Genomic DNA, 16,131 nt, shown 5'->3' with positions numbered 1-16,131 from the left:
GTAATTATTTTTTAAAATAATTTTTTATTTGTTAAAGCAAAAAATTAAGAAAATATGTTCACAATTGAAAATTGGTTTTTGTTTTTTGTTTTCATTTGTTTTTTTATAGTTATTTTATAAAATAATTATACTGTATAATGATTAAAAATAAAATATTAGATATAAAAAACATATTTAAAAATATTAAAATAGGTTATAAACATTTTAGGTTTTCAAATAGAATTTTATTGTATAAAACATCGTAAATGGTTTTCAAAAATCGATTTCAAAAATAATTACCAAACATACAGTACAATTACCATTCTCAATTTTCAAAAAGATCAAAAAGCTTAGAAATGTCAAAAGTGATTTTTTTTTTTTTTCCATCACATCCAATTGAAAGAAAATTAATTATTTCTGCTAACATTTTTTTTCTCTTCTTAATATTTTCCTACCATTTACAGAACATACAGACGAGGAATTTTATTATTGTCACATACATTCTTAGCTTGAACCTCCTATTTTAGCATTCAATTTTCGTCACAAATGCTCTTGAAATGAAATCAATATAAAATCCTATAATAAATTACATGCTGCTTTGATAATAAAATGAGTAATGGATCGTTGTGGATCCCGTATTTCGGTTCATGCATTTTCCACTCGATGACGAACTCAATTTTTATTTTGAAAAATGATTTTATTTATTAAAAAATGACTTAGAGTTGTCACTTATTTTTGTTTTATTTTTAAAGGGTAAACAAAATAAGAAAGAAAACTCTAAGTGTGACTCCTTATTTTGGAAAAGGTGGTATGTGAAAAATCAGATCGGGTTCGGGGGTCAGATTACTTATCGGGAAGGTACGATAAAGACCGTATCACCCCTCTAAGTCCCTAAGTCGGGTTTTTACTAATAAAATGAAGCAATCATAACAATTGATGAGAGAATCAATGAATACTCAGAGTGATCATGCACATATGATAAATCTAAACATGCGTATAGAAAGACCAGAAAGGGAGTGTATACGTACCTGGGCAACGAACCACAATATGCTATCAAAAAAGGAAATAAATACTTATATATATATATATATATATATATATATTTTACTTCTTTATAAATATAAAATACTACCAAATTTTAGAGTTAAAAATAAAATTCCAATTTAAATATGTTTTTTTAAATGTATTTATATTTTATTTTTGGAAATAAAAGATAAATAAATTAATTCTTTTCACTCTTAAGTCAATAATTTGATTAATTTCAATATTTTTCTTCCTAACTAAACTACGGATGACGTGGCGCATTTTTATTGGAAAGATGAAGTGGAGTTCGGTGGTGCCGAGATGTCAAAAACACCCAAGCATCTTCTTAATGTTTCCATAGGCTTTAGAAAACGGCTGAAATCAATCGCCAAACAACGGTCACGACCATGGAGGGAGGGGGAACGACGTTTTCGGAGATCTACCAAAACTCGAAGAAGCTGCTGCTGAGAACCAGAGATGGGTTGGAGAGGCTTGAACGCCTCGAGTTCTCGTCGTCGAATCCCGTGGATTCGCCGGAGCTCGCCTTTGCCGTCAAGAAGGATATCTCTCAGATCCAGTCTCTTTGCGTAGAGATGGATCGCCTATGGCGCTCCATCTCCGCCAAATCACAGCGCGATCTCTGGAAGAGGTTGATTTTCTCTCGCTCTATTGCTACTACTTTTTCTATTTGATTGGATTGTTTATCGATTTGTTTCGTTCTTTTTTTTACTCGATTTTTTTAGTTGTTTGCTCATAGTTTAGGGATGAGAATGGCTGGTCCTTTGTTGCTGCTTGGCTGAGCTTTGAGTTGTGTTTCGATTTGTTTGGGTTTTTCCTGGAAAATTCAAGCTTTGAGTTGTTTAGTTATACATTAGGTATGAGAATGACTCTGAGTTGTGTTTAGATTTGTATGATTTCTTTGGAAAACCTGAGTGTTGTGCTTAGGGTTTGTGGATGAGAATGGTTAATCTTTTGCTGATTAGAAATTTGAATTTCAGAGTTGTGGTGCCATTTGTTTGGATTTTATTTGAAATTCGGTTTTTGAGTTGTGTTGCTTATAGTTTAGATGGGAGTGGTTTATGTTTCATTGCTGCTCAGTAATTTTTATTTCTGAGTTGTGTTTCCATTTGTTTGGATTTCTTTGGAGAATATTTGGCTCTTGAGTTGTTTTACTTATGGTTTAGGGATGAAGTTTTGTTCTCTCTATGACTGCTAATTTTCCTATTGATTGGATTGTTTTTTATTTGTTTGAATTTCTTGGACATCTTGATTTTGAGTCGCTCTGCTTAGGGTTTGAAGATAAAATCAATTGGTTTAGGGATGAGAATCGAATGTATGCATCTTTGTTTCCTGTTTATCTTTAGGATTTGATTTGTTTCTTTTTGTTGATTTTTTCTTTTTGACTTTGTGGGGAAATTTTGGTTTCATTTTGTTCTACTTGGGTCTTAGGAATGTGAATGGTTTAATTTCTGTTTGAATTCTCTTATTTAGGGTGGGAAATAAACTTGTATATCTTTAATTCCTGTATATTGTTAGAGCAGTTTTTTATTTTTCATTTTTGCAAAAAATAGAGATTGTAGTTACAGCTCAAGATTGTCTTTTCCCTCAGGCTGGAAAAGGAAAGAAAATTAAGAATATGGATCTCAAATAGTGAAATATTTAAAATTCAGTGCTACAATGGATCTGGAAATTGCTTGGACAAAATATTTGATTTATTTTGTTTCTTCTTTGGTTTGCATTAGATAGTTGGACACTTTTACAATGCTAAACAAGGTTTGTTGTATTATCATGGTTTTTACATTGATCGGGTTTCTGGGTTAAATTTTTTAACAAGTTTGTCCATATTTTTATGATATGGGTGTTGGAGATTTCAGATGGTTAAGTAATTTGCATATGCTAGAATCACAATATTGTCTTTTGATTCACTTCTTTCTTGATTTTGGTTGGGAAAGGATGGTTTTTTTTTGTTGTTTGTTTTCCTCCCTTTTCTTGTTTTAATTTTATAATCTTCAGGGTGGAGCTGGTTGGGTGGTTTATTAAGAAATAATAATAGTTATTCGTCAAGCTCTGGAGTTTTAGGTTTCAGTCTTTGCGTTTGATAGACGAGTTTATTCATTTTTTAATGTGGTTCTTGGGGCTAAGGGTTTTAAGTTGGGTTCTTTGAATTTTAATGATGGGTAATGGAGATTTCAGTTGACTAAGAACCAAACAAAGTAACTCAGGTTTTACATATGCTTGCTCTTTTCCAGTTATGGTTGGGGAAGCTTGCTTATATTATCCATTTATGATGTCACATTTTATTCTAGTATAGCTACAGGAAAGTAGTTTTTCTTAAGGTTTTCCAATGAGCAATAATGCTTACATTTATCATCAAATTTTTGGGTTTGGTTTGTTTAGGTCAGTCTCTTTTTATCATAAATGAGTTTATTGTTCTGTTAATGCTTTTTAACTGATGGGGTTTTAATGTTTTTTTCTGTATTTTGATAATATTGGTGTTGGAGATTTCAGTTAATTAAGCAAATCATTACTAGAAGCAAAGTGTTGATGTATCAATAGTGTGTTAAGACTCATAGGGTGTGCTTATCATAAATGAGTTTATTGTTCTGTTAATGCTTTTTAACTGATGGGGTTTTAATGTTTTTTTCTGTATTTTGATAATATTGGTGTTGGAGATTTCAGTTAATTAAGCAAATCATTACTAGAAGCAAAGTGTTGATGTATCAATAGTGTGTTAAGACTCATAGGGTGTGCTTTGACGGTTGATGGTTGTTTCCTTTGCATTTAACTGAAAAAGCTCTCTACTGGAAATGCTCTCTCATGGAAAATGGAGTTTTCACCACAGTTTTAAAAATGCTTGAATGGAATTTTTTCGTGAGAATTCTCTATTAAACACAATGGCCCAATTCCATTTCTAGAGAATGGTCAAATACCCTATTGATAAATGTATTCTTTTGCTCCCTCAAATATTGAAATTAAGCTGACAGCAGAAGCTTTCTCCATTTTCTTTACACTATGGAAGAATGGTAGAAAAGTGCTCATACTGATAGTTTTCAACCTTGTAGAAATGATCTTATCTAGCTAGACATGACTTCACTTCTGGGAACAACTACGTGCTTCTTTCCTCCCTTTTTTTTTTTGATAACCGAGGAACCTTCCATGGCCAAGCCCTTAGGACTCTCCACAGGAACTCAAACCTTAGGGTGCTGACCACACCCGCAATAACCAGCTCTGAGTAAATCAAGGTATCATCAATGGTAGGATTCAAACCTGGGACCATGTGCCTCATATCCTAACATTGGCCCTGACCAACTGGGCTACCCTGGCAAGCTAACAGCTACCTACTTAGTTACCTCTGTCAGCCTTCTTTAAAAAAGATGCACTAATGGTACTTTCATGTGGTATTTTTAATAATTTTTATGATGATCAAGGTGTGTAGTTCTAATTAATTTTGTTTCATGTATTACAATTTCTTGCAATTTGATTGGCTGATATCCTAATCAGATGTAATGTATGTTTCAACTTTCAGAAAAGTGGAACAGGTAGCTGAAGAGTCTGAATCTTTAAAAGAGAGTTTGGATAAGTATTTCTTGAGGCATCAGAAACGGATGATGGAAGCAAAAGAGAGGGCAGAATTGCTTGGAAGAGCTGTATGCAGTCTTTCTTTCTTTCATTTGATGTATTAATTACTGATATTCTCCTCTTTCTTTTTTGTATATGGTTACCTTTGCTTGACCATGTCATGGGTTTATTTACGTTATAGAATGGGGACTCTGCTCATGTTTTGAGAATCTTTGATGAGGAAGCACAAGCAATGCAGTCAGCTCGTAATTCATCTATGATGCTAGAAGAAGCTTATTCAAAGGGAGTGGCCATCCTTACCAAATATGCAGATCAGAGAGATCGCTTGAAGGTATCTTCAATTTTTGCAATTGATTGCTTGATTGTTTCAGTTATATTCTTCTTTCCTTTATTTGATTAAGCAAGATAATGCACCCATTCTGAATTTCTTCTTTTCTTCCAAGAGAATCAACACTGATAAGTTGCTATAAACTCTTCCATTAGGAATGACTTTTATGGTTTGAAGTCCAAATATTTCAAATAAAATATGAGATGATTACATGTATCCTATATACCTGGGTCTTGCTCCCTTTGTTTTTGCTGGGTGCTTTTTTAATTGCCTAGCTGAAAGACAGGAGGAAAAATAAAAAGAATAAGAAAAAAGAAAGAAAAAGAGACAGTTGCATAAAGTGATCAGGCTGGTGTTATGCAGATGAAATACATCTTGAGGAACAAATAGAGTTGTTATGCTTAGGCATTTTTTTTTAACTTCTTACTGGAAGTAACTTGCTTTCAAATTTCAAATAATTTGCTTTTTTTACTTTTTATTGACTTATTTGTTAAATTTTTTGATTGAATAGAAAAAGTTAAAAATGTCTGGATTTTTTTTCTGAATACTAAAAGTGAACAACCATAACTAAAATGAGCCTATTAGTTTTTTTTTTTCTTAATATTTAATAGAAAAAAATGTTAAAAATAAATAAATTAATACTTAACATTATTAAGCACTATTTAGTCTTTAGTTCTATTTATAATTAAGTCAAAAAAACAAACACTACCTTAATCTATCTACCAAAAGATTGTTTCTTTGTATTGTGTTTTTGAGTTCCCTTTTGTCTTTGTTACTAATTGCATACTACTGAAGAGGGCATGTTTGATTTGTTTGTGCCCTTACCTAGTTAATTTGTTAGCATTTGATGGATTTTCAGGTTAGCATTGTAATGATAGTCATTAGCTGGAACACTCCCTGTCTCATTTCTTTTATCAAGCTATATTGCATCCTTCACTTTTCTTTATGTTGCTTTGGCAACTACAAAGGGATCAAGAGGATCCCGATTTTTCATGATAAATCCATATATGCTGTGTTGGCAACTACAATGAGGGTGCATTTAATGTGTGAGAGTAGAAATGGGAATAAGAAGGGAATGAAGTTAAATCATAGTACCATACGGGAGAAAAACATCCAAATTCTCACATGACTAAATTTTGGTTTTCATGGGAATAAATCTTTGATTCTTATTCTTATTCCCATTTCTGGTAAGTCATCTAAAAACAGTAATGGATGGGACTTGGAATGGGTTTTCCATTTCATCCCCTATTTCAAATTTCAAACATCCTCCAAAGGTCATATTCTGACGTGCCATCTGTTTTCCTTCCTCTTTTTGGCACCTCTCTCACAAGTTATCCAGCTGTAGGCTACAGAGTACCACCAAATTTCATGTTTAACTTATGCAGGATTAACACCAGCTGCAAATTTTACACCTTTTTCTCCTCTTTCTATCTCTTTCTCTCTCCCCCTCCCTCTTTCTCTCTTTCTCTTTTCCTCTCCCTCTTCCGCCCAACTCCTCAACCCCTCCCTTGTATTTTCATTTGTTTTTATTGCAGCAGTATACCAATGCTGATGACCTTTTTGACACATAACTTCTTTGTTTTGGTGCAGGGAGCGCATAGGAAAGCTTTGGATGTCCTCAACACAGTGGGGTTGTCCAACTCGGTATTGAAGCTGATTGAGAGGCGGAACCGTGTGGACAAATGGATCAAATATACAGGCATGGTTGTGTCAGTCGTGGTCTTGTACACCTTTTGGAGGTGGGCGCATTGATTTCTCCCAATTTTAATATCCCCAATTTCTTCATCCAATTTCCTGGGAGGGCTTTTGGGCACCACACAAACTTTTATTACTACATGTATTTGTATATTTGGGGATAAAACACCCTATTTTTTTTTTTTTTTAGTATACATATCAATTGTGGAATGTAGCGTAAAAAGTTTGATATTCGTTTTTTTTAACTTCAGAAAATGGTTTTCTTCAAATCTGAAGTTTTTTTTTTTTTTTTTTTTTTTTTTTTTTTTAAATTTTAAAATTTTTAATTATCTTATTTTTTTTGTGTCATCAAGTAAATCATTCAAGTGTGATAGTAAAAATTTAAAAAAAGTCAATCTTCAACATACTGGGTTTAGGACATTACTATAATTTTTTACTTTTAGGATAAGTTTAAGTTAACAATTCTTATGATTTTCTAAAATACCAAGCCTGTAATGGAGTGAATACTTCAGCAGCTATGATTTAGAGACAGTAACTTTGCACATGGGTAATGGGTGTTAACCTGGTAGGCTTTAGATCTGGGAAAAGAGCCAAATTGGTGTGAGATTTTTCTTCTTTGAAACAAATTCTTGGAAAAGGTTGGAATGGACAGTGGAAAATCTTGGTTTGGAGTTCAATCGAAATCTTGATATTCCAGTCAAAATAGTGAAAGGCCGGATGCCTGAAAAGATTGTGGAGAAGTGTCAAGGTTTGGCCTCATGGAGTAGGTTTGGAGAGAAGGATCTTGCTTTGCTGTTGAAAGGGGTAGAGGCTTGTAGTGCAGAAAAGGGTTGAAAACACTTTAAGAAGGTTCGGATGCAATACAAGCTGTAGTTGCGCTGTAATGGGGTAGGGAGGTTTTTTCTCTGGTCTGTCCTCTCAATGGAAGAAAAGAGGTTTTCTTTGGCCTTCCCAGAAGGCAGGGGACTTTTAGATGGAGTAGAGTAGGGGTGTTACGGTTGACATTGTTGCTATGATAAGAAGGTTGTTGAGAATGGTCCTTCAGGATAGCACGTCAGTGGAGTTTGTGGAAAATTTCTCTAGGATGTGAGGGAGCATCGATGACGTAGAGAGCAAATAGGAGGGCGGCTCAGTGCAGGAATTCAATTGCCCTTTTCGGGAAGGGGACAAGGTTCTTGTAGATTGGCCCCTTAGCAAACCAACTTGTTTCCGCTCTTATGTGGGAATGCCAATTGAGGGCTTATAAATAGAGATAATTCCCTGCTAAGGAACATGGAGGCCAAAAGAGGTGATAGGGATTCGATGCCACGGGTGAAGAGGAAGCTAACCTCAATTTCTCATTTTGAGAGGGAGTTTTGGAAACTGGAATGCTGAGTCAAGTATAGATGCTTTTTTGGGAAAGTGAGGAGGTGTGGAAAAAGTAATTGGGACATGACACATATTGGCCAATGAAGTGATCCCTTCTTAGAATGTTAAAGGGCCAATGACAAAGATAAATATAAGTTAATTAATTCTATGGCCATATTTCAGAAAGTGAATTTAGTTTGCTATTGAGAACCAAGGTGTAAGAGATATCAATGCAGGTGGTAAGGATTGTGGGTGTAGGATGATTTTTGGAATGGGGAGCAAGGGAAGCTAGAGGTTCAACAAGAGCCATTTTGGTGTTATGAGACAATAGGGTGTTAGGAAGTGTGTAGATGGCTTCATTTAGATGTTCACAGGAGTGTGTCCTTGGGGAGGGAAGAGAGGATTTTTGGATGGAGATGGATGTTATAAGAGGCCTTTAAGATGGTTCCCGGTGCTTAAATGGAGACTTTAGTATGGTTAGATTCCTTGGGGCAAAAGGAATAATTGCTTAAGGCTAAATTTCGAGATGGGGCTTAGATACTCTAAAGGAATTTAATTTAAGGGATCTTCCTCTTATAGGGAGGCCTTTCATGTTAAGCAGAGAACATAGTTTTTAGTCATTTTCAAGGTTGATCGATATCTTAGGCTTATAAAAAAAGAAGGGTTGGACCATTTCTTAGTGTCAAAAGAGTAGGAGAACCATTTTTTCAGGCTTAACTTTAAGAGTCTTATCAAAGCCGATCTCTAACCCTCTCCCATTATCCTTAGCGATATAATAGGTTAAAGAGGAGCAAGTTGCCTTTTAGGTCTGAGAACATATGGCTTAAGGCTAACAATTTCAAAGATCTTGTAACAAATTGGTGGATGGGATATGTAAGTGGTTCTTATAGGTATTGTGTGGGCAATGAAATTAAAAATTAAAAGCCCTTAAAAAGGACCCGAAATTATGGAATTAAGAAGATTTTGGGAATGTTGCAACCAGAAAATTAGAGGCTTTATCCCAAATCAATTTTCAGGACTCCAATAAGAGAGAAATAACCCTTTGGGTCAAAGAGGTGGCTTGGAGGAGTTTAGAAAGTGGGCATTAATGGAGAAAAAAAAGACTATATAGAGATAGAAATAAAGGGAAATTTGACTATAGAGATAGAAATAAAGGAAAATTTGGCTAAGAGATAGGAATAAAAACACCAATTTTTTTCCACAAAATGTGAATGGGAGATCAAGCATTAATGGAATAAGCTTTGAAGTCCTAGGAAGTGAGGACATCTTGTCCTAGGGAGCTTAGAGCAGTCTTTTTTGAATGGGAGATTTTTCTTGCATTTTCCCTACGTGTGGGGATAAGGCTCTTAGGCCAAATTGGCTTCATATAACATCTTGTCAGTCATGTTATGATTTTCTAAAGTTGGAGTTGATGGATTATTTTAGGGAATTTTTCCACTAATGTACTTTTCAAAGAAACTCAATTGTCATTTTCTTGGTCTTGATCCCTAAAATAGACCGTGAAGAAAACGATGTTGAAAGATTTTATGCCTATCATCTTAGTAAGGAATCATACAATCTTTTAGTTAAAGTTCTAGTAAATATGCTAAACAAAGTGGTGGAAAAAATGGTTTAAGCTTATCAACATGCTTTTAGGTGAAGGCTTGATAGATTTTGAACATAATTATTATTATAGGTGAAACCATTGATTCAAGATTAAAAAGTAACAACATCGGGTTTGGTTTTAAGATGGACATTAAGTAAGCATACGATCATGTCAAGTGAGACCTCTTAATTTCCATCTAAGCCAAAATGAGGCTTGATCAAAATCGGATTAGATAAATAAAATGGTACATATCCAACATAAGTTCCTTTGTTTTAGTTTATGAAACCTCTTTTAGCACCTTTCAGAGCTTTAAGGGTTTAAGACAAAGCAATAACTTAACTAAATGTATGAGATAATAATTAAAAAAAATTCATAATACAATATTAAGTAACTTTTTACAACTTTTATTATCTCGATTCAATTCTTTCTCAAAATATGCTTTAAAAGTTCTTTCTTTTCTTTGTATCTAAATTCTACCTTTTCCTCATATATAAATGGAATTGCATTTTCCTTGTATTAGTATTGTAATAAAAACATAACACTTTTTTTAAATTAATAAATATTCATTTAAAAAAAATTAATAAATCAAAATTTATGCTATGATTATAATTTCTCCTTGCCTAAGAGTATTATTTTATTGGGGTTTTTATTGTAATAATTCATAACAAATTTTTCAAACATGTTTTACCCAAATTTTCCAAAAGAAAATTTGCCATTATTTCAATTAATTTGATTTTTGATAATTCTTATTATCATATTTGAAGATCTTAAATTTTAAAAATAAATAAAAATTTTATGTGGATATAAGAAAAAATAAATAAATGGATAGAGAGAAGAGGAGAAGACAAGGATATAAAAATAAATAAATATAGAAAAATGTGAACTTTGTCAGTTTGGAGATTGAAATAAAAATAATAAAATTTAAAAAGGAGAAAGAGAGTTGGAATTCCCAAAAAGCCAGAAGAAAACCAGAGTCCATCTCCAACATATGGGCTGCTTGATCTTTTTGGCATTCCTCTTCAAATGTCTCAACTACCCCTTTCCCCACTCACTTTCCAATCTTAAATTTAAATTAAATTATTCTTAAATTATTCACTTAAAATTTATTATTTAATTTTTATAATAAAATTAATTTAATTTTTTTAATAAATTAATTTATTTTTTTTTCTAAATTATCAAATTAATAATTTATTTTTATTCATTTTTAATAATATTTATCTTCATTAATTTTAATTAATATTCACACTTATTAATCTTAAGTTATAAATTTATTTCATTAAAACTATTATACAAAAATAAAATTATTATGAAATATGAATCATGAATATAAACAAAAAGAAAAAAAACTTTGAAATTAAAAATAAGTTAGTTATTTTAACCCAATATTTAAAATTATTTTTAAATAAAATAATTTAATTTATTTAACCAATTAAATTTAATTATTAAATGGGATCCATATTCTAAATAGTGATGTTTATAATTAAGATTAATTTTTAAATACATAATAAGTACAAAATATTTAAAAATAAAAATTAAATAAAAAAACTTAGTATCTATAAAATTATAAAATTTATGAGAAAAATATCTTGAAAATAGTACAACTTTCATATTTATATGTACTTAAATAGACTCAAAACTGTGTCTTAAAAGTACAATTTTTGTGGTGATGATCATTTTATTTCAATTTGGACATAGATTTGATTTTGTTTAACTTTTCCTTTTTGTTTTATCTTCTATTTTTAATTATTATTATTATTAGTAATATATACAAAATAGCACATTGTTTTGTAGGGCTTTTGGTGGGATGATGAATGTGTGGGCCCTTGTGTGTTGTGACTCACCCACTGTTTAACTGTACACCTTGGAAGATACCAACCATTGGGCTTAAACCCACCTCAATATTTAATTGACCAAAATGAAAATAAAATAATATAAGTCAATAAAAAAGAGGCATATGTGGCAACCTAATAAAACCCAAAAAATAAAATAATATAAAATAATTAAATTAAATCAAGGAAAAAAAAAAAAAAAAAAAAAAAGACAGTCAAGACTTTGACATGTTACCATCAAATCACACCACTCCATGGGCATCATGGTTAGGCACTGCTCTTTAGGCACGGCTCTAAGTGCTTGCTTAGTGGGTTTGCCTTTTGAAATAGGAAATTTTCATGATAGTTTTGGGTTTTGAAAATATCTTCCCTTTTTTTTAGCCTTCTAGGGAAAATAAAAAAATAAAAATGAAAAGCTTATAAAAGCCTGTTTTTTAAATTTTCTTCTTCGTAAATAATTTTTAAAAAATAAATAAGAGTTGTTTTCATCGATTTAAAAAAAAATAATAATAAGTTTGTTTAACCATATTTTCTAGAACTTGTTTTTAAAAATTATTTTTAAGTTAAAAAATAAAAAACAATTTTAAAAAACATAGCCTCCTAATTTTACAAATAATACTTACCATTTTTTTATTGTATTTATTTCATAGAAATGTATAATCAAAATTAAGAAACTAAAATGAGAATTATTACAAATGATACCCGTTATTCAAATCTGTTTTTATATTTTAATAACAAATTATTATTAGAAGACTCAACTTATTTTTTTTTCTTTTCTCTTTTTTTTTTTTGAATTTTTTATTTAAAATAAATTATAAAGAAACAAATTACATACAACATTTGAAAATATCATATTTCCCTTGAAATTAGACTTGAGGTGATCTATTTCTAATGCTTCCTTATTTAAATGGTCCTTCACTATGTAACTAACAAACAAAACCAATAACATCCTTTCTCTCATCACTAAATTTAAGAGTGGACCTTATTCACTTCAATGGCCTCTCTCACATTTGAAAGATATGATCTCTTTAAATTCGACTTTTCATATCATCTATCACTATTATTTTAATTCATAAAAAATAATTTGGATACATTTCCTATATCTATGGGTCTCGCTATCTGATTCAATATATACTAAAATACGGGATTAATCAAACCATGTCATATATATATTTTAAGTCTCATTATTTTAAATTTAAATCTAATCTCATTGTTTTATATTCAAGTCTAGTTTGATTACTTTCTATATTAATCATATTCTTTTGTTCGGATCCCATTTGAAAAATAGAGAACTTACTCAAGTTCTTAAAAAATGATTTCAAAATAATAAAATTTATTACCTTTTTAAATGGTTATTAAAAATAATTATTTTTAAAAGCAAGGTTATAAGAGTTTTTATATTTTATATGGAAATTAGAATTTTTTTTAATTTTCTAAAATAGAAACTAGAAATTGCAACCAAACAATGCCTTAAATATCTTCATTTCATAATCATGACTATTTCATAACTAAAAAAATATAAACTAATGGTTTTTTAGAATGGAAAGATGAGTCAAACAAAAAAAAAGTTAAGGGGAAGTCAATGGGCATATCATAATATGATATAGTATAATTTACCAAAATTAGCATTATAAACAAGAGGGAAAGAGTAATGGAGAGTGAGGGTAAAATGGTAAATTGAAGTTGTCAACCCAAAACCAGGGACGAGGGTGGTGGTTGAATCTTAGGGGCGGGAGGGAAAACTAACGCTGGTTTTGCCTTTTTTTCCCTTCAAAATTTTCCAACTGTCTCTCTCTATCTATGCATCTGTCTCTAACAAGGGATGGCCCATTGTTTTGCCTCCTTCCTCTCTCGCATCTTCTATTTATTCTTCATTCCACATCCTCAGCCAACATTTTCCCAACAACCAAGCAATCTCTTTTTCTCATATTTCCCATCCCTCTCTCCATCTTCATACAAGTTTTTGGGTTCTGGATTGCATTCACTCTAATCTTCTTTCTCCTGCATGGGTGCTTTTGTGTAACTTGTTTTTGCTTGATCTTTTTTCATTCCTTCATCTCCACAGGGCTTTGGGTTATTATCTGGCTCTTAGTAGCCTACTCGATTCGAGAGTGGTTGTAGTTGTTTAAGTACTGCACGGGTGCTTTTTTGGAATCTGATCTCCGTCGTTTCTGATACAAATCACGAGGATTGAAGTTGTGTAAGTGCTGCACGGGTGGGTGTTGTAGTATTTTGTGGGGATTCGAAGAAATGGTTGCAACTGAGAATGGGGTGGTGGAGAGGAGGAGGGAAGGCGTTGGAAGAGTGAGAAGGGGTATTGAGAAGAAGAAATGCAAAAAGATGAAAAAAAGATCTTCTCTGCAGAGGCTGTTTGTGGCCTGCAGAGATGTGTTCAAAGGCCTTGGCACCGTTCCTCAGCCCATTGATGTAACCAAGCTCTGCCACATTCTGGGTAGTTCCTCTTTCCCTTTTTTCTTCTTCCTAGATACTTGACTTTGATTTTTGATGCCATGCTTCTATTCTGTTGAAAATGTACCTGTTTCATGGATATTGCCTTGAAAATGGTACTTGGGTATGAAAATTTTGGTTTTATAAGTGGAACATCACACAGATTCATGGACAATTAGCTGCATTTTCTACAAATGCCCTACTTCCATCACTACAAAGAATTTGATAGTGACTTTAGATAGTTACTTATTGGGACTTGGCAGATTCTTATTTGTGATTTCCCAATTACCATATTTCCAAACTTTGATTCTTTGTTGTCCTCTTAGGTGGTTGTACCCTTAACTAAATAGTGGGGATATATATTTTTTTTCTTCTCCCTAGTTGTTTCCAAGGGCAATTGGGGATTTTGGATATATTGTTTCTTTCTTGGTGTCCTGGTTCTGGTCACAAACTTTTGATTTTTTGCCATATATCAGCATCCTGTCTAACCCTTTGCAACCAATTAAAAAAGCCCAAATCTGTTGGAAATTAAGAAGCTTAGGATACCATAAAGTATGTGCTATTTCAACCTGCATGCCTCCTTTTCCAGGGGACAGGGGCATGTGCATACTATAATACACTTCGTACTGTAACACAGAATAATTTTTTGTGCCAAGTACATTACTTGTTTGCTAAAAGAAGATGGGAGTTGTTTGACTTATACTTTCTGGTCTGGCAGATAATATGAGGCCTGAAGATGTAGGACTAAGCAAAGATATCCCATTCTTCAAGGCCAAAAGGGCTGCCCAAGGGATTCCCAAAGTTACATGCGCTACTGTATACAAGTGTGAGGAGTTTTCGGTAAGACCGATCGTTTCTGGATCCTTCATTAATCTAGGAACTAATTGGGGAAAATCAGATTTCAGCTTATACATGGATGCTCATCCTTAGATCAAACATTTTGTGGAAGTTCTCGGTTTAGTTATAGAAGTTATAATCAAAATTCAGCTCAAATTGTTAATGGGCGTGCTTTAAATTTTCTCCTTGCAGTTGTGTATTTTCTTTCTTCCTCCAAGAGCTGTCATTCCCCTCCATAACCACCCGGGAATGACGGTCTTCAGCAAGCTTCTGTTAGGAAGTATGCACATCAAATCTTATGACTGGGTTGATCCTGTTGGCTCCGATTCCTCTTCACCCCCCTCCAAATGTGAGTCTGTCTAGATTAAACTTAAAGCAGGATTGAGCGATTGACCAGTGTTCTGACCCAAGTAAGATATGGTTTTTGCAGTGAGATTGGCGAGATTGAAGGCGGACAGCGTCTTCACAGCTCCATGCAACACTTCAGTATTGTATCCAACTTCAGGAGGCAACATCCATGCCTTCACAGCCATAACACCATGTGCAGTGCTTGATGTTCTTGGCCCTCCCTATTCTAAAAAAGATGGCCGGGACTGCTCATACTACAAAGATTCTCCCTACACCCCCTTCTCAAGTAAGAAAAAATCTAGTGATATTGTTATATATTAGGAGCCCGAATCTTAACTAAGTTTTTAGAAAGTTGCTATACTAATATGGTGTCTGTAGAGGTCTTGGTATGAGTCTGTCCTACCACTATATTCCCCCATCCATTTATCTACTATTAATGATGCGGGTATGGGGTCAAATGTGAGGTGAGGGTGTTTGGCTTGTAGGAAAGTTGACTAGCACATTATACAATTGCTGATGGAAACAGAGAAAATGCACTATTTTCAAACACTTTTGGGAAACAATAGGCTAGAGTTTCAGTTTCAAGGAAGACTAATCTAGGCTTCAATGAGGCCAGAAGCGTTGAAAATTGCCCTCTACTGGGGCCATGTTGAAGGGTTCATATCTCATGTCCAAACATGAAAATATTTTATATGTTGAGTGGAGTTTGGAAGCTGATAATTTCATCTCAGATTATTGGTTTTTTCGGGTTGAAAATGTTGGATTCCATGTGTATGCTGATTGAAGTTCATTGATGATAATGCAGATGGAGAAGCAAGGACGAGGAAAGAGGAGGATGGAGAAGAAGAAGAGAGGTATGGATGGTTGGAAGAGGTTGAGATGCCAGAGGACTCAAAGATGGATTGGACTGAGTACTTGGGTCCACAGATTATCGACACTAGTTGCTAGCTTTCTCATCTGCACCCTCAAAACATAGATCTCTCTCTCTCTCTCTCTCTCTCTCTCTTGTGGGTTTTATGAGTTGAAAACCTCAGAATGTTAAAAGGAAGAACTCTTTTTTTTTTTTTTTTTTTTATTGGGTGTACAATGTGCTTTGATTTCCATCTATAAATAGTGAATGGTTATGAGAAAAA

General features: G+C 32.9%; 2 protein-coding genes across 2 annotated transcripts; both read left to right on the top strand.

Moving 5' to 3' along the window:
• Positions 1-1,299: 1,299 nt before the first annotated feature.
• On the top strand, positions 1,300-6,873 carry LOC100258748 (membrin-11). The gene is made up of 4 exons (XM_002275533.5): positions 1,300-1,651; positions 4,529-4,649; positions 4,763-4,912; positions 6,500-6,873. The coding sequence occupies exons 1-4, from the start codon at positions 1,410-1,412 to the stop codon at positions 6,659-6,661; spliced, it is 675 nt and encodes a 224-aa protein (XP_002275569.1). The 5' UTR covers positions 1,300-1,409; the 3' UTR covers positions 6,662-6,873.
• A 6,247-nt stretch (positions 6,874-13,120) lies between these two features.
• On the top strand, positions 13,121-16,131 carry LOC100263913 (plant cysteine oxidase 2). Its single transcript, XM_002275481.4, has 5 exons — positions 13,121-13,817; positions 14,532-14,653; positions 14,843-14,999; positions 15,081-15,284; positions 15,804-16,131. Exons 1-5 carry the CDS (start codon positions 13,616-13,618, stop codon positions 15,944-15,946), a joined length of 828 nt encoding a protein of 275 aa, XP_002275517.1. The 5' UTR covers positions 13,121-13,615; the 3' UTR covers positions 15,947-16,131.

Source organism: Vitis vinifera, chromosome 8 (assembly GCF_030704535.1).
Source record: "Vitis vinifera cultivar Pinot Noir 40024 chromosome 8, ASM3070453v1".
Lineage (NCBI taxonomy): Eukaryota > Viridiplantae > Streptophyta > Magnoliopsida > Vitales > Vitaceae > Vitis > Vitis vinifera.
Note: the sequence above shows the minus strand (reverse complement) of the source record. Positions and strands in the feature narration are given on the sequence as shown.